The following is a 23,088-nucleotide window of genomic DNA, read 5'->3' on the forward strand; positions in this document are numbered from 1 at the left end:
TTTCTCAAGACAAGACACACAAAATTGAAAGGTGTATTTCAGGCTTCCTCAAACTCGACCCTCCATATGTTTTGAGACTACAATTCCCATAATCCCTGACCACTGGGTCCTGCTAGCTAGGGATCATGGGAGTTGTAGGCCAAAAAACATCTGGAGGGCCGAGGTTGAGGAAGCCTGGTGTATTATGTTCAGCCCATCTTCTGCTTAGATGAAAAAGCTGAAAGAGACACTTAGGTGATTAGCGTTTCTCTTCTCAGCTCCAGATTATATAATTTGATATAGATGGGGCCAGGGCAGGGTGTGAGCCATTTATAAATTTTCTGAATAGTTTAATATATTCAGACCCATCACAGTTATTAAATATTCAGATTTGACTAGTTGCACCCCAACCCATATGTGCAGTAAAGAAGTACTAATGAAGGCCAAATACTTTTCATTATTTCCAAACTATAGATTCTCCAGAAAGGCCAAGCTGTTGCTGAATTTACACCAAGTGCACTTAAGCAAGAAATGGCATGGTAAGTTTCATCTTTGTTTTGCATGAACTATAATTTATTACTGTAGATGAACGTCTAAAATGTAAACAAAATTTGTTGGCGCAGTCTGAAAATTAAAAATGACTGTGAAACTATCAGCATTAGATTTTTGTTCTTGTATTACCATTCTTACAATTATGCATCTCCAGACAACAGTGACTTATATGAAAGTAAATTACAATCTTATCTCTATGGAAATGGAATGGTTACTGGTAGGTTGAAAACTGATTTTTCATGAGCACTAGGAATAAAGCCTTCTATAAAGGTAGTATCAAAGCTCTGCACAGCTATGAAAACATATCTGATTTCCACTTATTCATGGTCTTCCTCACAAGGTTTGTGAAACATTCAAGGTTGTCTTGTTTTGTTGCTCTGCTGTATTGTTTTGCCTTGAAATCCAACCATTTCAGAAATTTTAACTGAATCAACGCTATATGAACAGTCTTCAGCGCTTTGAGTATCTAGATGATCAGCAACCATGGCAAGGCATCTGTAACAGCTTACTTCATCTAATTTTATTTTTGGTTTGAACAGCTGTATCTGAAATAAAGCTCAGTAAAATTTATTGGCTTGGATCCAAACTTTTTTGCTTCACTTTTAGCTTCACAGAAAGAGTTGAGCATACAGAAGAACTGCTCCCATGATTCCAACTTTCCTTCCATTCACAGACCCCAAAATTAGGATCCAAGCCATAATATTTAAACAACTAGTTGGTTCAATCATTTTAACTTTTCATGTAAAGGTCCACTTCAGACTCCTCCCGCCACTACTCTGAATCAAGATCCTCTATTGAGGTATTCTACACAATTTCCTACTTCTCCCTTACCTAAGGATAAAGTGACATACAGGGACCACAGGACTATGGTATTAGAATTTAAAATAACCCAAATAAATTCATCTGCTTTTCCCCCTGACATTCTGCAGAATGTCTTACCCAAATGGATGCTTTTCTTGTACAAACTGGTCATCTTTCCTAACATGCCAAGATTAAACCTTTGCACTGAAGTATCAATCGACACGTTTCCCAGAAAGGAAATGAGTGTTAAGGGGTTAATTTCAGCCTTCCCTGTGTACCCCACTTGTGTATTAAAAATCTCCAGCTGCCTACCACAAACACCATTACTAGGTTCAAATAATTACTTTTGCCCCTTTTATTCCATACTTGTTGAGGAAATATCATTTTAAGGTTTATATCCAAGGTGCAACTAGAGCAAGATGTTTGCAAGCTGGGGGAAACCCTCTTGCTGTAAATCCAATGCTGGTGATCCATATTCTGCCTAATCTGCCACCATACTCCTTCTGATTCCCTGATTCCCTGCAATGAGGAGGGGAGATCACAGCTCATCATTATGTGCTGGAGCAAATGTCAGTCAGGATATGTACAGTAATGTTAAATTCAGACCTGCAGCATTTGGAGTTCTGATTGTCTCTTAGACAAAGCACCATTCCTGCTAGCATTCGCTTTATTTTGTCAGCTGATCAGTTCTAATGCCCTTCTGAATATCAATATTCCTAACAGTTAATCAATCATAGAATCACAGACTTCTAGAGTTGGAAGGGGCCCACAAGGGTCACCTAGCCCAACCCCCAGCAATGCAGGAATCTTTGCTCCAACATGGGGCTCAAACCCACAACCTTTGAGATTAAGAGTCTCAAGCTCAAGACTTGTGCTTTCTCCAGTGGGTTAACATACCACCCCATAGCTCAGGGCCCACTTACCTAAAAACAATGGCTACTTTTATTTTAGGGACTAGAATGCAGCTAAATAAGCATTCACTATCCAAATTATCTACTGGGGTGAACCAAACCTGGTTAGAGCCTCCATCTCGGCCTGTTAGGTAGAAGAGAGAGAAAAAAGGCAGATGGCAGCAAATGTGCGGGAGCTGGGATTAGATAGAAAGGAGAATCGCATCCCAGTGATAGTCTAAACTCTACATCGAGTTTATATTCTGTGAATTAGAATTCATTTATTTAAAGTAAGTTTAAGTGAAACATCTACTTGGCAGCCAATTATTTTTTAAATAGACTCCAATAATAAATTGTGTTTTCAGCTCCTATAGCTGAACATTTTTGCCACAACCAATTATGTGAAAATTTAATTATTTGTCCTTGTATTTCCTGGCACTAACATCAAAATTGTATTTCACACATCGTATTGGATGCAGCTACTAGCATGTCCAAAGCTTTTAAATCTGATCATTTCTACTGTACCTATATTAACAGTGCCAGTTTTTCCACATTTTACCCAAGACATTTTTATGATATTGGCCAGACTTATGCTGCTTCTAATACCAAGAGAAAAACATCAAAATTACTGAAGTCTGCAATAAATTTGTGAGCTGCTTTTGTTACTGTAAAAGCACACTTTCTTCACTTGATTTAGTACCACCAAAATAAAACGAAATTTCTAGATATCCCTCAGAGCCAGCATATGTGATTTGTTATAAAAAGTCTACTTATCACACATTTCACAGAACTCTGTTGATATAGGTGTAAAATCAACTCAAGCATGTTATTACTTGCTGTGTAGAACCCACAATCTCTCGCTCACAGTAGTAGGTGCCTGAACTTGTGCGTTAGAGAATGACAAAGCTGTTTATTAAAAACTGATTTTAAGTGTTCCCTTGGATATGAGCTATATAAAAACAGCAGTTCTACAGTTCGTAACAGTCCCTGATAGAGGGTCATATTTCTTCTGGTCTGCAACTTTTTATAATGGAAGAAATTCCGCTAATGAAACATTGGCCTATACACTACTGCAAAAGAAACTAAAATGTAGTGCAACAAGTACAAGAACAATTTACAATTGTTGGATTGTAAATGGAGTATATTGGAAAATATTTCTAAAAGGCTTTTGTAAGATCTCTAAATTGGTTATCAAGTGTTGAGATTGCTGACTAGATTCACAGACCATAACCCCATCCTATTTTATGTTCTGGACCATATCTTAAGTTTCTGCAAGTGACCAGTCCTGAGCATATGATGGAATTAACTGCTGAGGTAATATAGGAATCACCCAACACAAGAACAGAACAGAACAGAACACTGATTGGGCTACCCTGCAACTATAGTCAGCTACTAGTCCACATTGGCCCCACTTATTTTTGATAAAACACAGTTAAGGTAGACTAGGAATCTGTTTGGAAGAAAAGGGTAGCTTGTTTATGTAACACATTAGCAAATAGTGTTTGGTATATTGATTGCTTCATAGTTATGTTCCTTAGCTTCATAATTGATGCAATAGTGGGTATTTTTTTATTGGCTACTGGCAAATAATAAAACTCTGACAAGTTTACCCTGGAGTCAAATAGAATGGCACTCTAAAGCAAACGGAAGCAAAACTGATGAAATCTGCTGTGGCTATGTGTCAAACACTTAATAATAATAATAATAAAGAGTCTTGCACCATGACTGCAGATCTGCTTGTGATTAGCTATCCCTACAGTGTGATGAGATTTAAGAGCACAGGAAAAGGGGAGCGAGCGAGCTAGCTAGCTAGCTAGCTAAATAAATGTCTTGTGAACCATCTCAAGGCATTTGTTGACTATGAATACAAGTTGACTATTTGTTGACTATGACCTGAATACCAGTTGGCAGGAGTTACAACTTGGGAGAGTGCTATTGCACTCATGTCCTGCTTGTGGGCTTCCCATAGGTATGTGGTTGGCCACTGTGAGAACAAGATGCTAGACTAGGTGAGCCTTGGCCTGAATCAGGAGGTTTCGTCTTATGTTGTCTTTTTGAGACAGGTAAAATAAAGCTGAATAAAGCTTATAACGCCTCCCCCTCTGCAGTGTAATTCACCCAACCGGGCAAGATTCTGAATCAAGTTTTAACTGCTCGGCAAAGAGGAGCTCACAATCCTTAACTAAGAACTGAAACACATTACATCTGCATGATAGGGAGAGAAACTTTACAGAAAGGCTATAAGCTAAACATCCAGCTACTCCTTTTCCATGTGGGAAAACAATGTATGTGACTGAAAAGGGATGAAAATCATCTTTTCAGCAGGTGAATGCACAGGCTGTCAGGCCAGGAAAAAGAATGATGGAAGCTGTAAAGACAGAAGTTCACTCTCTCTGCTTCTGGGCCTCACATACTGAGGAGAGCCTTCTCATATCCTTTTTGCTTTCAGGCCCAGGATAAATATGATGAATATTCATGCAATCTGGCCAATATGGCTAGGTGGACATGAAACAAGTCCATGAGACTTTTATGCTGGATGCTTACTGTTCTCAGATATGCATATAGACACATGCTCTAGCTGCCATTGTGCTGGGGCACCTCTGAATCTTTCAGCTATCAGCTTTCTGAGGGTTACACGCCAGTGGTGGATGAGGCCAGAGGCAAAAGAGCAACTAATGTACATTTTTATCTTTGTACAGTACCTGCCTGCCCTTGTGGTTCCTTATAAATATACTTGAATATATGGACCTCAGGAAACATCTGCTTCCACATGAGCCTCTTGAGACTTTTGAGCATTTCAGGTTGCTTTGGCATATGATTTTTAAAGTTCAAAAAGATAACATGAAACAAAACAGTTTAGTCTTTATTTAAACAACCTAGGTTCCTAATTCAAATAATTAAAACTTACCAACCAAGACAACAAGTCTGTATTTCTCATTGGGCTGTCGTCTATACTTTGCTACTTCTTCGTAAGTTGGGACATCTGCTGTATCGTACTGATCACTCTTCTTGCATTCATACATAGTCTTGTTTGTTTTTCTATCTTTTCTGCTGAGACGGAAACTCCTCCTGAAACCAGCTGTAGTTACGAGATTTAAAAAAAGAAGCAGAAGCAAGGGTTACTGTCATCAGCCTAGCCAGTAGCCCATCTGTAACAAACACTCCTTCATATGGGCATTTGTTACTTTTGTTACTTAGTAGTTTTTCTTCCTTATATCTTAAAGGACCAAATTCAAAGTCCAAATTGTTTTCCATATATATTTGATTAGGCTCATGCAAGGGCATATGGGAGCCACATGGGGTGAAATTTGACGTCTTTTTAATCTCCATTGTTTTGTGTTTACTTTTGAAGTCCCCCTATATTTTTAGATAGGATTGTGGCCTAATCACATTACCAAATTATTTTTATTCAAAAGGTGCCAATTTCAAAGTGTATGGGTTGCTGGTGAAAATTAGGAATGATGTATTTTTTTAAAAAACAACAACATCATATTGGTATAGCAGGCTAGATCTCTGTTAAGCACTGAGAACAGAAATATGGGGAAATGTCACATTTGTAATACAGACTTGCAAAATACTGATAATTACCCCAACTCCCAGATACTGATATTTTAATAAGTGCTTGCAGAATCAACAGAAGACACTCATTCTTTATCTACATACGTTCCCAGCTGAGATCATATATTTGACATCCACACTGGTTCAAAGAAAGTCAACAACAGCGATGAATGTTTCTAAAAACCTATTAGTCATAGCTGTCAACTTTTCCCTTTTCTTGCAAGGAATCCTATTCAGAATAAGTGAATTTCCCTTTTAAAAAAGGGAAACGTTGACAGCTATGCCCATTAGTAGCTTCACAGTCTTGAATTACATTAAAAATCCATTTTAATCATTGCAACACCAATATGCTTTGTTCTGATAACACATACATCATTAAATGGGGCACAAGATAAAATATAATTAAGGGGAGAAACAGTCAATATATTAGACGACATAGCTCATCCAGTCTACAGTCGTGTTTGTCACTTGAATCAGATGTTCTACTCTGAGCAATCGAGGACAGGCTTCTTATGATGGGAAATAGATGTCATGCCTCCTTGCCTGCTGAGACAGATCTTCACTGAGTTGTTGCTTGTCCTTACCAAGATCTGCTTGCCTTTTATGTTGCCTAGAAAAGCCCAACGTATCAGTATGATCACCTTTAATTCAAGCCACTTGATACTTCTTTACGTTTCAATACTTTGCATCCTCTGGTGCACTATTGGTATGACCAGAACCTTCATAAACACCATGGGAGCAGCAGTGAGACAAAATGGTAGTGCTCAGAGTCAATAGTGACTCCTTTTAATAGAGCCACAGGAATGTCTTGTCCCTTAAATGAATGAGTTACACAGATAAACATCTAAGAATTCTATCACTCCCACCCTGAACTCCCATCACAACTGCATCCCAGCATGCTGATCTGCCAGAGAATACAATACTTCTGACGTGCTGCTGTAGATCAGAGCTAGAAATTAAAAGATAACTGAATGCAGGAATAATTCTGAATCACTACAGCCAGCCGTACACCTGAATAGGCAAAAATTGAAAGCTGTGATTGTCAGATGGAGGGTGGTATACAAATTTAATAAACAACAACAAATAGAAATGGAAGGAAAATGCAAAGGAAAGTCATTTAAAAAACTCATCAGAGTAGATGTTGAAATAAGGGGTGTATGAAGAGATGTCAGTAATAGTGTTTCTGCCTTTGCACTGAGCACTCCCTTTCCCAAACAACTTGGGAACAACCCTTGATGTGTGCCAGGCAAGAGGAAAAGGTGATGCTGAGAATGATTCTTTGGAAATGTCCCACCCCTGGCAAAACAACAACACTTGAGAACAAGCAGGAGAAAGGTGATGGTGGTGGTGGTGGTAGTAGTAGTAAGACTTATGCACCTGCTCACTCATAAAAAAGAACCAGGAAAAATGTGATAATTATTATCACCATCAATATGAAGCCTCTGCACTGCCCTCACCCAAACAACTTTGGAATAATCCCCATTGCAGAGTATGCAGCAGAAACAACAAATGGTTGTCATAACCTCCCCCCACCCCCCAGTATTCTACTGAGGCATCTCTCAAGCAGCTACCCACTCTACATTCCAATAGGCAGCAAAACAAAGCAGCAATGGGAAGGACCCCCAGATTTCATCTCCCACATTTTCAAAGAGTTTCTGAAGCAGCTGCTCTATATGGACGGCGGAAAGCAAAGTGAAACAAACAGAGCAGCAACTGGGTGGATCCAAGGACTAGGATATAAGACAGAAGCAGGAAAAGGGCACTAAAGGGGGACAGCAGCTATGTGGAGCCCCAAGTTTTCCCACTGCCTGGTGTCTAAACAGCTCACTTATCAATCACAGCTCTCACTTCACTCACTGGCTAATCATTTCACAGAAATCCCTGGTGCTTAGAAGGGTACCTGCACACTTTGATTATAATTTTTTCCTAGGAGGGGTAGAGACATGTACTTTTGAAAAATGAAAGCTGGGGGCACCAAATAAGGCCTTCACTGGTTCCATGGTGCTTATGGCAGCCTGGTAGCTCCTTCCAATAGTGGAGTCAACTTTGCAAGCTAACCCTGTTTCCTGCTGGTGGGAGAGGCACTCCTGGAGGGTATCTGAATGCCCTCCTTACTCTACAAAAGAATAGCTGCTGCTCAAAAGGTTTAGGCTCCCCTCTAGAAGTACATACTTGAGGGAAAGCAAAAACTTTCCTCTGTTTTGTTCCACAGATCATCAGTGAAAGGCACTGAAAATTAAGCCAGCTCCTGGGTGCAGAACCCTTTGCATTGATCCCATTTCATGGTCAAACTAGATTGTAACAAATTAGCAAACACTGAACAGGACTTCCCACCCCCTAATGCTAATCCCCTCTTCCTGGTCAGGTTAAAGTGTTAGACTATTCCAAGTGCAATCAACCACTTTAGAAATGCTACACACTGAACATGTTTCTAGCAACTAGCTGTAGAAACAAAAGGGAGCAACACCCCCTCTTCTGGTAATGGCTCACACCATTCTTCTTGGAGTCTAAAACCAGTATTTATATTGAGTTTATTGAGTTTTTAAGTATGTTGATAAATAGCTATTTAAATAGTTTTCTCCAAAAGGGTGAAACCAATTATTGTTTTTAATAGTATGCAAACAGTTTACTACCAACAAAACAGTTTAACTATATGGTTCGAACCATTAAACTACATGAAAATTAGTTCAATTTCTGTCCTTCACTGCTGCCCATTTAATACCAATCACTGTTTTTCAAAATTGTATGCACTTTTTTATCTATATACATTGAAGACAACCCTTTGTCTTCAATGTATATAGAGAAAAAGACAAGCCATTGTTTCCAATAAGTATCAACAGCAAACATCTCACAAAAAGTAGGTATCATTTAGACATAAATGGTAAAGCCCTGCCCACAGGCTCACAATCTACAATGATATACATGCTTTGTGTGTCAAATTTAATACAGTTTGACATACATTATAGACAAATAGCAAGTTCTCTGTTAAACCAGCACCATATCATTGACTAGCACAGTAAAAACATTGTTAATTATTTCTGGACAACTCCAGTCTGTAGGAAGTTCATTTCTGAGGCCACCTTATAACAGTACACCCAATTCCTGACATATGACTAGGGCTTTTAAATAGTTTTTATTCTGTATGTCTGATACCACTGTGGTTTCACATTATGAATCCCAGAAATAACATTTCATGAAAACCGAATGAAGCTATAACACTTCCACCCTGTATCCACAGTTAAGAAACTGGGAGTGACCCAATGGTCTCCCCTTCTTCCTCCAACTTTCCAGGAAAAGTTTCCTTCCAAACCTTAGCTTAGAGTGCATCTGCATTGGCACTCTCAAGGTTCCCTTCTAAACTAACGCTTGCTAACCTGCTTCAGATCCTGGTTGGAACAGTGGAGATCAGTGGACATACTGGGCCAAGAGTGATACCAAACTGAACAGGCTGACTGCAGATACCTCAGGGTATGTAAGTATCACCTACATGGAGGCTCATAGAGCCCTGCTGGTAGAGGTATGTAGGAGGAAGGCAAAGGTAGTAATGGAGTTTTCTCCCCCTCTCATTATCTATGAATTATGGCGTATCTCCACACATCCCATTAACTACTCAGAATAATCTTATGATAACTGCCTAGTTATGCATTTTTATTCTGTATGACAAAAAGTGTGAGTTAAGGTTGATAATCCATCCTACTCAATTCTACTAAGTTAAAGAAAATATATATTTCAACAGAAGAGATCAACTAAAGTTGCTAATTTGAATGTCATCAGTGGAACTGCTATTATTCATCAGTCTCCCAACAGCAGTTCCCTGAGTGATGTCAGTGATCACAAACTATTTAAACAAAACAAGAAATCATTAAAGTAAATAAAACAACCATAAAACACAGACCTCAAGATTAGAAATCACAGCAATAATCAGTAAGACAGAGGTCCCAAAATGAATTTCACAGAACTAAAATGACCATGCTAAAATCACAGCAGCATGCAAAGATTAAAGAATTAATTATTTCAATTAATAAATGGAATCAATTTTAAAATGTCTGGAAAATAAAAAAAGTTCTTTGCCTGGCACCAGAAAGGCATTAAAATGCGTGTCAGGTGGGCCTCTCTGGCATTCCACAACCAGAAGGCCTTTTCCCTTGTGACTATTCTCTCCGCACCTCAGTATGCAAGGGGTACTAGGAGAAGAGTTTCAGATGATTACAGTGGTACCTCGGGTTACATACGTTTCAGGTTACATACGCTTCAGATTACAGACTCCGCTAACCCAGAAATAGTACCTCGGGTTAAGAACTTTGCTTCAGGATGAGCAACAGAAATTGCACAATGGCGGCGGTGCAGCAGCAGGAGGCCCCATTAGCTAAAGTGGTGCTTCAGGTTAAGAACAGTTTCAGGTTAAGAACGGACCTCCGGAACGAATTAAGTACGTAACCAGAGGTACCACTGTATTTCAAGGCACAGATAAATGTAAGTGGGAAGAAAATATCATTCAGCTACTGAGGTCCCAAATCATGAAGGGCTTTAACAGTGAAAGCTATTCTGTTTGGATTGGTAGGCCTCCTGTGGCATGCAAATGTCAGGCATACAGGTTTAGTGAACAGCTTCTAAAATCTATCTGGAAGCATGGTTACAGACAAGCTTCTCTACCAGTCTACCTGTCTGCAGTGTCACCTTCCCCTTTAATAAAACATGTGACATGGATATATTAATAAATTATGTAGCATGCCCTCAATTAGTTTCCACCTACTCTTGTGCTGCTGATTTACCCTGAGTAGTTCCTGCATCACCAGGATCTCAACCTCCTTCCCTATCCTACCCCATTTTATACCCCAACATGGGCCAATTCTTACCAATAATTTGTGTCCTCTTCCCACATCCCTTCCTTGAAGAATAAAGAAAACCTAATATGGTATGTTCAGCTTATAATGGTTCTTGTGTAGCATCTTCTAAGGAATTACCAGTAAACCATTTCAAGAATAGGTGAGCAAAGATGAGCCAGTCCGTGGTATTATTACTTGGCTCACTGACAAGAAAGTAATCCCAGCCATCCAGCAATACTAACTGTAAGTCAGAAGTAACCAACGTGGTACCCTCTACATGTTATGGAGCCACCAACTCAAGTCAGAGTGGCCAATGGTCAGGGATGATGAAAATTGTAGCCCACAACATGTGTCAGGTACCACAATGGCTTATCCTACACTAAGTCAAGAGGTTACAACTTTCACCATTCCTACCAGCTTAGTCAATGATAAGGGTTTATGGGAGTTGTAGTTCAATATCATCTGGGGACCCAAGATTGAAGAACACTGTGATAGAAAAATAATGTAGTCAGATGGAATATAGCCACCCTAACATTTTGTCTAGGACAAGTACTTGCTGTTCTGGCTTCTGAGATTCAGAATATTTTTTTTCTTGTTTTCCTCCTCTGAAAACTAGGTGCGTCTTGTGGTCTGGTGCGTCTTATAGAGCGAAAAATACGGTATTTAAATTTCTTTGCAAATTCTACCCAAGTAAATTATTTCCTTATATTCAAGGTAGCATTTCAATGCATTCTATATTTCAATGTTAGTAACATATGTTGCGGTTAGGATGCAGATCCTTTGTGTCAAATCCAGTGAGCCATTTTTTAATCTAGCAGATTCATAGCATGCAGTGATGCCCATTACCTGCAAACTCTGTAGCCATCCAGGAAAAAGCTGAGAAAGAAAGAGAGTCTTTTGTAAGCAACTGCTCACCTATGTGGGCTCCACTGTTGTGACCAGCACATTCAGCTTCCTCTGGATGAAGTGTAAAAGCATACAGAACAAAAGCCAAGAAATAAAGCAGAATAGTTAGATGCCCAGCCATGAATGCAAAAGAAGAGTTACTTAAAAATGACAACTGCAGAAAGCACAGCATAAAAAGCCTTCGATACGCCACTGCTTAAAAATAAATCACTGTGTTGTTCTGAAGTTGAGCAAGAGATTTTGGAGTACAGCAACATGCATATTTAACTTTTCACTGTTTTATTGCCTTATTCATGACAGAAAATAAAGAAGTGATTTTAAAAGGTGTTCTAGTTTATATTTTAATGTAGGATAAAAAATACAACAGCTGAAACACAAAGGTAAAGAAATCTACAAAGAATATCAGGAGTTTTTGTATTTGGCTCAATGGATCAGACAGAAAGGGTATTTTTAATGAATATAACTTCTTAGGTATAAAATAGTATTGGTGCCTATTTTAATATACCAAATGTCTAACAAAATACTTTACAGCTTTTGGGTATATACAGATAGATAGATAGATAACCTATCTAAAGAAATCAATGAGCTGCAACTGTTTAAATGTATGCTGCAAGTGAAAAGTCTCCCAAAGATTGACACCACAGCAGTAAAGCATCTGTCAAGCTGTGTTCCAAAATTGCACCCCTAATGACTGGAAAAGATCCACTTTATTCAGTGTCAAAGTTTGAATTTAAGAAAGATAATCTATGAGAGCCATGCAACAGGACTGACATCATCTTTAGCTCCATGGAAATGTCTTGTGTTAACATATCTGCTTTGTTCAGTTATGTTACTTTGCTAACATTCAGAGGTTTCAGCACACATTCACTCCTGTTCTGCATACTTGACCCATGTGCAGAAACAGGCAGATCTGTTGTGTTGGACCCCCAAAATTCCTGCTATGTGAGGAGAAGGAAAAATACAAAGGAAGAAACCACATCTGACAATGGGATAACACATGTGGATCCCTGTGCCTTACCCCACAGGAATCTTCATGCATACATGCCAATACTGTGCTGTAGGAACTACGTGCAGAAAGCAACATGTTCACAGTCTTCTGCTACCACGATTCTCAGGACTGGAACAACAATTCCAGCAACAACAAAGCAACTGGCTGTTATGACTACATATACTGCTATCTATATGGATTATTTTCTAATTGCCTCTAAGACTGTGATGACCTAGAATACTTAGTTTTTAAGTCATCACTTGCAGCCCAGCAGGGGAACTTGTACATGTACCTTCAATTTCCTCTGAGAAGCGCAAAAGGGGGGGAAATAGGATGCAAAGTGATTACATGGACTGAAGACATAATGGAAGAATAAAAGGGGGGAAAAACACCTACCACACTCAACTGTTTCCTCAGCTTAGAACAGCCAAAAGACAAGCAGACATGATTTACATTATATTCAGCACATAATAAAATGGGAAAAACAGAGCTGAGTAATATAAAGAACAGGTTAAGATCATATTTTGCAGAAGTATGATGCACTGCACGTTCAACGTTTTGCTGCAAAAGCCTGTACCCCAATTTCTTTTATGGGAGTGGGAAATGACAGAACCTCACTTTCAAAATGTGTAAGGTTTTTTGGTGTGTATGCAAAGGCTATGTTCCCCTAACACTGTTTAAGAGACAGAAAGGTTTGCACCAGCCCTGGGATGAAAAAACAACACATTAACTAGTCATGTTCTGCTTAGCATCATAAGTAAGAGTCACTGGGTTTTCAAATGTAATTTTGAAATGGTTACACTCTTAAGTTGAAGTTAAGTTGTCTACAGGTTGTTGCTTTCATCCAGAGACTTCCTCTAGCCCAGAGCTTTCCAAACTTTTCATATTGGTGACACTCTTTTTAGACATGTCTCATTTTGTGACGCAGTAATTCAGTTTTATTAACAAACCAGAGGTTAAACTAACCCCTTAAAAGAGCACAGGGAGTATTTGTGTAACACACCTACACACTGCAGCTGACACACTAATGTGTCGTGGCACACAGTTTGGAAAGCTCTGTCTGAGCCCGGAAGTAGGAAACCTGAGGTTCTCCAGATGTTGCTGGACTCTGATTCCCATCAGCCCTAGCCAGTATGGCTAATGGTCACGAAGGATGGGAGCTGTAGTTCAGTGACATATGGGGGCGACAGGCTCCCCACCCCTGCCCTAGTTTATTAGACACATCCCAAAGACAACTTACAATGCAGTAAAACAAACTTTCTTTGGGCTCATTTCTCTGCCTGCTTGTCCATCAAAGTCTCCCCTTTCACCAAATACACAACTTCTGCTAGTACCATTTTTATTGCTCCTTGATCAAGCATCATTACTTTACACAGGTAGCTTCTGATGAAATGTCATACTATGGTACAGATATCAGGGCACAACACACATGCATATCAGTTTTAAAGGGCACATGCATGTAGTTATTCAGATTCTTGTCCCTTTACAATACAAGGAAGTCACAATCACAAGGAACAGGACACCTACTTGAATGCGTTCTTAAGAGGCAAAGGATTAGTTCATATATGTGCTCTATACAAATGATACAATGTATTATGAGAGTTGCTCTTACAGAGCAATACCATTATCCCCTCAGCCGAGAAAGCCCAAGATCTGCCAAATCCAAACACTTTGGATTGCGCTGTTAAGAAAGAATTAAATTATAGGCCCCTGCTAAATTTGTCATAGCCCGCCTTCTTTGAACCCAGGAAGAGCTTAGTTGCTTAGCTGAGAAAGAAATGAAGAAGAGGACAAATACTTACTGGGGAAGAAAAGCCTTCTTCAGAATTTATTTTTTCAATGAGGATAAATTTTCCCACCTGAACTATTAAGGGTGTTGCATTTATGAACTGAGCAGTGTGTGAGATCTGTTAACCCAAACCTTGGCCAGATCATTACCATGAAAGCCCCTTGCATTCACAAGGAGAGACCAGATTTCCACTGGCATTCTTGGACCCCTTTGGAGGCTACATCAACAGGAAAGCTTCCTGCATGGAGCGCAATGCATGAAGTTGCATTATTATTAGTCACCAATGCGGGTACCTGCTACTTTGATGTGAACCAAAGTATCCAACATTTCAGTTCCATAACGTTGCCTACTTATATTTGGCATGAATTATAAATACTGTTAGCCATCTCAGTTCTTAGCTATCAAGCCCTTATACAGCTAAAACAGCACAAAATGGAGATTTCAGGGGGGCATTATGGGAGGAAATAGCCAAGAAACTCCAAAACAGCACACTGAAGACTGAGCATGCTCGATGAGCAATATTATGTTAATGATTATTCAGTCACTTTCTATTGAAAATCTCAAAGCAACTTGACAAGATTAAAATAAAATAAAATATAAAATATAAAATAAAATAAAATAAACAGTAGATTTTAAAACAATGTACAATACAGAATTACTAAAATGTGACTGAAACAAAATCTTGGCTGACTGGGGGTGGAGGAAAAAAGGCTGTGTACATGTGTGTACTGAACAGGAGCATGCCACACTACAAATAATAATAATTATGGTTCCACTTTCTTATATATTTTTCTAAGATGGAAAGGCAAGTTTGGTTAGAATGGATAAAGAAAAAATTAAGCATGCAAAAGAAATCTAGTTGTAGGATGCACAGAAAGGAAACTGACAAAAGAACTGAGCTGATGAAGTAACACAAATTAGTAAAGGTAAAGGGACGCCTGACCATTAGGTCCAGTCGTGGCCAACTCTGGGGTTGCGGCGCTCATCTTGCTGTATTGGCCGAGGGAGCTGGCGTACAGCTTCCGGGTCATGTGGCCAGCAGGACTAAGCTGCTTCTGGCGAAACAGAGCAGTGCACGGAAACGCCGTTTACCTTCCCGCCGGAGCTGTACCTATTTATCTGCTTGAACATGATGTGCTTTCGAACTGCTAGGTGGGCAGGAGCTGGGACTGAACAACGGGAGCTCACCCCATCGCGGGGATTCAAACCGCCGACCTTCTGATCGGCAAGTCCTAGGCTGTGTGGTTTAACCCACAGCGCCAAGACAAATTACTTGAAAGTAAATTGGAACACAACTGATGATTTATATCAAGGATCTGTTTCATTATTAGTTGAACATGCAACTGCTTTGCGACAAGGTTCTAAATGTTTGCCATTTGCTATGCACAACAGATGCATGACTCTATCCAGTATATTTGGGGGAAAGTAGGAGTCATTCAGTTCAGTCACTTGCCTGCATCACAATGCACAGCAGCTCCATTTTATAAATGAGCATCAACTGACAAACTATCATAAGCAGGATCACTAAGATTTTCGTGGATGTATAAAAATCTTAAGGTATAAAATTGAATTTCCAAGCTATATCGAAAACATTTAACAAAATTTGTACGTAAAAAGATTTGCGTGAGAATGTATAAAAACAAAAAAATGCTAATGTATTTTTTTAAGCGGATAACTTTTAGGCAAAAATACTGAAATTCATCAAATGCACTCTTCTGTTTGATGAGACAGCAAACTGCAAATATGAAGCCTGTGTTAATGCCGTCACCATAGCAGCAAGTGACCCAAGACAAGATGACACTGACTTTATATAATTTAGGACTGCAAATAGGCATAAAAAGCGAGGTCAAAGTTTGCCGTCCTTGCAATAGTAGGGATTATTAGAGGAAGACTCCTCACTAAATGTCAGGAAGAATACTAGGTTTGAAAGAAGAATGAAGATGTGTTTGGCTTGCTGACAAAACAGATAGTGGTATAAGGAGTTGCTTTTATTACACAGAGTGAACACAGTGTAGACTTCGACAAAATGAGTTTTACTTTCAGTATTTGGGCGCCACATAAAAATTTGAATTGTGCACAATTAATTCTCAAAATTATAAAATAGGTTGCATCTTGCTTGAATGCACAGCATATTAAGTCACATGATATTGATATTGAACTATATAAATATATTTGACAGTGATTAAATATTTCTTCTCACACTTAGTGAAAATTTTAAAAAGTATATAATTCAGTTTATATTTAATATCAAAATTACTATTTTATTGTGGTTATACACGTAACTAGGTCTTTCAGAGATTAACCACCCTATCCATTACACGATGCTAATTATGGATTAACAATATTAAGTTATTATTAGTCATATGAATGAGAACACATGTGATACAGCTTAAATATAAAAGCAAACTACCATGGTAAAAATCATTGTTCTGTTGGACAGAAGTTGTTTTGGCCAGTATTAGTCTAACTGATTTTAATTACTGATGGTTCATGCTCTCTTTTGAAGACATATTACATCAAATGAATGACAAGTTTAAGGACACGTGCATAAGTTACACCATATAACAAATGTCACCAATTTCATGCAAATGTAGTCCAGTGCTATCCTATGTCAGAAATAGAACCAGTTCACAAATATAAATGACTGTTTCTCCATGCTCCTGACCTGCAACACACACACACAATTCCATGCAACCATTTTATATTAATTTTCCAAAGCCTCACAGAAAGTGGCTCATCATCTTGCTGTCCAACTTCAAGTACACCAATAAAATGATTTGGTTTAGAGTAATGTTACTGTCTTTGTTCTACAGAAGAATGAACTACTGTGTTTTTTTAAAACTAGAACTCTGAAACCTTCAAACATGCTATTTTTAGTCCATGATGAGAGATACTGTGCTTTCACATCATTTGCTTTTGATATAATTCTAATTAGGCACACAGAAAAAGTACTTGCTAGAATATTCTTGCTACATTTTAAAACATATGCCTTAATGTTTTTGCATATTTTGGATCAAGCCCACTTCTTATAAGTCCAATTCAGTTCTAATAAAAAAACCAGAAAGAAAATTTGATAAGCATATAAGAGTGGTAATAGATCAAATATCAGCATGATATTTATTGATATGTTCTAAAAACATACTCCAAAGCAGCTTCACACAACCTCCAGATATTGTTGGACTATGCTTCAAAAGTAGATGGTTGAGCCTGAAAAAAGCACTGACTTCACATGTGTCCCCTTTGTGTAGTATTTAAATACCCAGTGAGTCATTAAGAATGCCCTTCCAATAATTAGAGATTGGCATATTTATTATTTTATTCACTGTAGGGAATAGGTTTTGCATAAGTATTGATGTCGGAAGCAGGTGTAAACCATTTTCTTTAACGAAAATCCCATTCCTACAGCATCACAGATTTCGGCCTGCTGATATATCTTAAGATACCAGCAGCTTATCTTAAAAAGAGCTGATACAGGACATATTTGTGTGAACGAAGGTGTACAATTTCTAAACAAACTTACATGATTTTCTATTGGAAACTTTCAAGGGCTGAACCTGTACATCTGATCTTCTTAGTGCAAGCCTCCTATAAAATGATTTGGGGGAAAGGGGGGGGGGAGAGAAGCAAAACTCTTTATAATTTTCATAGCTATTTTGAGATTAACACTCCATATCGGTCTTTTCCAAAGTATCCTGATTTTTAGAAGACATATTCCTAAACAATACAGTCTACTCAAAGTCTATGAAATTAAATCCTAGAAGCGTTTTTTATGTTCTCCAAACACAGCTGCAGTTGTTATTCATGCATAGTACATCAATAAAGATACAGATACCAATGTACTATTTTCCATATGTTTCTCCTTTCCAAGGTGGATCACAAATATTCTATAAGGTTTTGTCATTATTAATGTGAATAGACAAATAAAGAAAACCAAACTACTTGGGCAACAACTTACGAAGTTCAGACATTTTACCATAAGACAAAACTTGAAAGTTTATTGACCTTATAATCCATAAGTGCAGGCATAACAATTATATCAAAGATATACTGATCACATTTTAAGTATCAGAGAAATCAGAAACTGCTCACCTTTCTTGGAAATGCTTTGAAGGAATTAAGCCTGCCCTGGGATTGGCATTACCTTCAAGCTTGGCTTGCCACCAAGTTGCATCATCCTGGCTCATGATCTGAAGAATATCACCTTTTCTGAAAGGAAGTCCAGCTTCTTTACAGGGAATTGCTTTATCCTCACTGGGATCATAGTCAAACAGAGCTTTCATGAAGATCTGGAAGAAGGCGGCCTTATTTGTAATTAAATGTCTTATTACAACTCCCAGTCTCCGTTTTTATTGCTTATTGGCATACAAACAACATGCGTAAAAATACAATTGTGAAACACATTTACATATGGGTACAAAATATATTTCAGCCAGCAATCTCAGTAAGTCCCTTTTTCTGAGTAAAGGACCTCTTACCTTTCCTTCTTTAGATGCAGTTTCTTCTTTGATACTGGGTATAATTTTAAATGTAATGGCTCCTTGCGACTGGGACTAAAAGGATGTGAAAAACAAACTATTAAAGCATTCAGTACAAGTTAAAGAAAAACAATAAGGAAGGTAGAGCTAATGTAACTTGTAGTGCTAGTTAACTTGATGTGATTAACATCTTAGTACCTCTTTATAATAGGCTGTGCTACGATATTCTCTTCTGTCCTAAAAACAGAGACGTTCTGATAATTTATGCAAAAGTTTGTTAACAGAGTGTTTACAATCAAGTGGTGTATAAATTGTTATGGATTTTAAAAAACAAAACCATAAAATAAAGAAGTGAATAGCCTCTCTTGATCTATCAAAGAGTTAATGAACCAAGAAATAAAGGATATAAAAATAAACAATGCAAGAAGAAAGGCCAAGTCAGGCAGGAGGAAAAAACTGAGGACTATGCCTGTCTCCCAAAGTTCTTCGCTCCTGCCTCCATCACGTGCCAGGGGTTGTAACACAACCCATAAGCTCATCATCAACTACCTTAAATTATTCCATTTGTAACCTACCAGAATTTGTATAATTTCTTCTGGTTTTTTATCATCTACAGGAATTCCATTAACTTCCTTAAGTTCATCGCCAACATGAATGAGACCTGTGGAGCATATTTGTTTAATAACCATTTTAAAGTTCAATACAATTGTGCATATCTAACACTGTTTCAAGTCACGGTCATTCCTACTCCGCAAAGCACAACAGATTTCTACTTCTCTTCTACCCAAATGCAATTTTATAGCAAGGTCTTTCTTTCTGTCTCTCTCTCTTTGGTAAGGCAAAAGAGAATTGTGTTTGTAGTTGTTTATTTTAATATTACTATAGTTTTATTGTAATGTGATTGTTTTTAATCTTTCTGCCCGGAGAACCTTTGTTACAGGAGAGCATATAAATGCTTAGTGCACAGAAGTGCTCAACTGTGAAACTGCGATACAGAGAGGCTGATTTGATACCTTCCTTCTTGCTGAGTTTCTAAATATATTTCACTAATGAGATAATTTTCAAACTGCTAAATTGCATCCATAATACCAAAATCCTATCAGAGATCCTATCACAATAATCTAAAATAATATACATGGCAGAAACCACAAAAAGGTTTCTGGATGCAATTACCTACTTTTACCAAGTAATTTAGAATTCATTTGAAGCACTAGGCTGGCAATCACATCCCAGCAATCACACTTTTAAACATTCTTACCACTTCTATCTGCAGCACCTCCACGCATTATTCGAGCCACAACAACAGCTCCAGTCTGTTCATCCCTTTTAATAGTAGCTCCCTTTAAAAATAAATTGAAACATTATTATGATTTAATGCTGGGCTACACTGAACAGTTTTCTACCAGCAACCTTTCAGTAACTTGAGGAAGGTAACAATATTTGAGATTCCTGTCTTTACAAATGAAGTTATCAGGACCCCTCTATTCCCTGGGTGTTAAAGTATTTGTGAGGTGTTCGAGTACTGAACAATTAAAACATTAACACTACATATAGAAGACTGCAAGAGGCCAGATTTTGTTTTTGTTTTAAAAGACTACATTCAGAGGAGTTTTCCACATCTCCCACATTATCTGTGCTTAAAAGAACATCCCTTTTTAGAACACAGTAATTACTATTTGGAATAAGGCATCTTGGGGAATCTTGGATAGTTTCACCAAGCAAAATTAAGTGACCTGAAAACCATTCTACATTTCAGTACTGCTTTGGAAAACACATGGTGAAGGATTCAGTGTTTTTAAAAAGTGGAATATTTCCTACATTACGGTAACTGTTTTTACAATTATAAAACAGGTACAAGACAAGTGCAGCAGCATGAACAAAGACATATGTAGGAGATGGCTGGTGTGGAAGCCTACAGGAATGAGTTACTACTTTCATTCACACTACAAATTACCACCACCAAGCTTTCTCTGCAGTGATTTGTGGCAGCAGAGATGGGTTGAAATGGAAACTGAACTTTGTAATCTAAATCTAATCAGATCTCCTATCAGCCCAGAGAGCCAGTAAGCCAGGGGTGGGGAATATCAGGTTCAGAGACCCAATGCAGCCCTCCAGGCCTCCCTATATATCCTTCTGAACTCTTCCCAGGTCACACCTCTCTCCCCAGACCATATACCTAACCAGCCTTGCTGAAGTGCTTTCCCCTAGCTGCTGGAATATACCGTATTTTTTGCTCCATAACACTCACTTTTTTCCTCCTAGAAAGTAAGGGGAAATGTCTGCGCGTGTTATGGAGCGAATGCCTACAGATGGCGGGGGGGGGGATCTGCTGCAGTCGTGAGCAGAGGATCCATGGTTCCCCTTCCTTCCCTCCTCCGTGGCTCGCTTTGAAACAGCAAAGCAGGAGAAGAGCCGCTGAGTGGGGAGGAGAGAGGGACAGAAAGCCTGCTTGCTTTAAAGGAGCACAGCAGGAGAGGAGAGGAGTCGCTTACACAAGTGTAAGCGGCTCCTGTCCAGTTGGCTCCTTTAAAGCAAGCAGGCTCTGTGTCCCTCTCTCCTCCCCACTCAGCTCGCTAAATAGCAGCAAAGTTTTTCAGCTCGCTAAGCCGGGGAGGAGGGAGAGAAGCAGAGCCTGCTTTCGTTAAAGGAGCAAAGCGGGAGAGGAGAGGAGCCTTCTCCTCTTATACCCCTCTTCTGCATTATTAGCAGCATCCTTTCTCCACACACCCCACGCGTGCTTCTTGTCCCTTGAGTGCTTTTCCTTCCCTCCCCACTTAAAACGTGGTTACAAAGCACGGATCCACATGGATCCTCAGGAGTTTTGAACTGGGTCACCCCAAATTCACCATCAGATCACATAGCATGTCCATGGCTACAGCTTGCACCAAAAAAATCACGCACCCACTGTTGCCTGGGGCCACAGTGGTGCAAAAAATGTGGTTACAAAGCATGGATCCACATGGATCCTCAGGATTTTTGCATTGGGCTACCCCAAACTCACCGTCAGATCACATGTCTGTGGCCACAGCATGAGCCACAAAAATCATACATCCACTGTTTCATTTAGAATATTTTTTTTTTATTGTTTTCCTCCTCTAAAAACTATGTGCGTGTTATGGTCTGGTGCGTGTTATAGAGTGAAAAATACGGTATCTCTGAACTGCAATAATTTCTACTACCTAGTGGTCATTCTTCCTCTGGTCACTGCTGTGCATACACAACCTGACTGCCTGTCTCCAGGCACTGCAGTTGTCTGCAAGGGATTCCCACACAGCGGTGTCAAAGTTGCCAGCCTTCATGCCACATTTACAGACATCTTTATATGGCAGAGCTGATCTGCCAATGGACCTGGTGCCTGAAGCCAGCTCCCCATAAAGCACATCCTTGGGAGCCTGCCATCTTCCATTCTGTGGTCATGACCAAGCCAGTGTTGATAGCACTGAGACAGAAGTGTGAACATCATGGGAATTGGGGCTTGGGAGAGTACATCTTTGTCTGAGATTCTGTCCTGCCATGTGATGCCCCAAATCATCCTGATGAAGTGTATGTGGAAAGTGTTGAGGCATCGCTCCTCGAAGGGTATAAGTTGACCACATCTCACTTCGATAAAGCAGCATGCTTAATATGTAAGCATGGTCGATCTTAATCTTGGTATTAGCTATTGCATTACATTTTCCCATACCCTTTTGGAGAGGCAAGCCATTGCTGTAGCTGCTTTACCAATACGTCTGTTCAGCTCAGTGTCAATGAAGAGGTTGCTGGTCATGATGGAGCACAAATTTTGTGCACCACTCATATTTATTAGCACCTCATCACTTTCCTACATTTCCTACCCCACTCCAAGAGACACTCATAGCCTTTCCTCCAACATGCAGTAATGTTATTTCAAAGTCTCCCTTATTAGTGTATAATTTGTGCACAACTGTGCAATGACACTGGCTCATATTTTTGAGTGCCAGGTATGATTTTATTGTTATTGGGGTTTTTTTAAAAAAAACTTACCAGCGGTTCTCTATTTTTCACTAGCCTGATTATTTTCACAGAGTCTTCTTCATCATCAATATCATCAGGCATGGGAGGCAGCACTGGGTCGTAGTTCTTTTGGGCAACAGTATCATGCACAGAAAGCAAAGCCTGAAAAAAATCATATAAAAAAAACCCAATTCACAATTGGACCTTGATAAAATGGAAGTTTACCACTAATGCAGTTTTGCTATTACTATTGCAGGGCTCACATCTGACCATTTGTCTGGTGCTACGTTCTTGTCTCAGCCTATGGGCAGTACTTTCTTTCTTAACTGGAAGTGTGAACAGTACAGTTGTG

General features: G+C 39.0%; 1 protein-coding gene across 20 annotated transcripts in view; it reads right to left on the reverse strand.

Annotated features, from left to right (window-relative positions):
- The window catches only part of MPP7 (MAGUK p55 scaffold protein 7), an 83,948-nt gene that overhangs the window by 8,533 nt on the left and 52,327 nt on the right, over positions 1-23,088 (reverse strand). For 10 of the 20 annotated variants that reach the window (XM_083579746.1, XM_083579734.1, XM_083579749.1 and 7 more), the window contains exons 6-13: positions 22,767-22,898; positions 20,023-20,104; positions 19,340-19,425; positions 18,765-18,839; positions 18,379-18,575; positions 17,810-17,874; positions 11,453-11,482; positions 5,131-5,301 (exon numbers count right to left, since the gene is read on the reverse strand). In XM_083579746.1, the coding sequence (XP_083435872.1) occupies positions 5,131-5,301; positions 11,453-11,482; positions 17,810-17,874; positions 18,379-18,575; positions 18,765-18,839; positions 19,340-19,425; positions 20,023-20,104; positions 22,767-22,898 (838 nt within the window). The remainder of the gene's footprint in view (positions 1-5,130; positions 5,302-11,452; positions 11,483-17,809; positions 17,875-18,378; positions 18,576-18,764; positions 18,840-19,339; positions 19,426-20,022; positions 20,105-22,766; positions 22,899-23,088) is intronic. The other 10 variants (XM_083579740.1, XM_083579745.1, XM_083579739.1 and 7 more) reach the window with 1 other exon arrangement.

This window comes from Podarcis filfolensis (genome assembly GCF_964270895.1).
Source record: "Podarcis filfolensis genome assembly, chromosome: 12".
Classification (NCBI taxonomy): Eukaryota; Metazoa; Chordata; class Lepidosauria; order Squamata; family Lacertidae; genus Podarcis; species Podarcis filfolensis.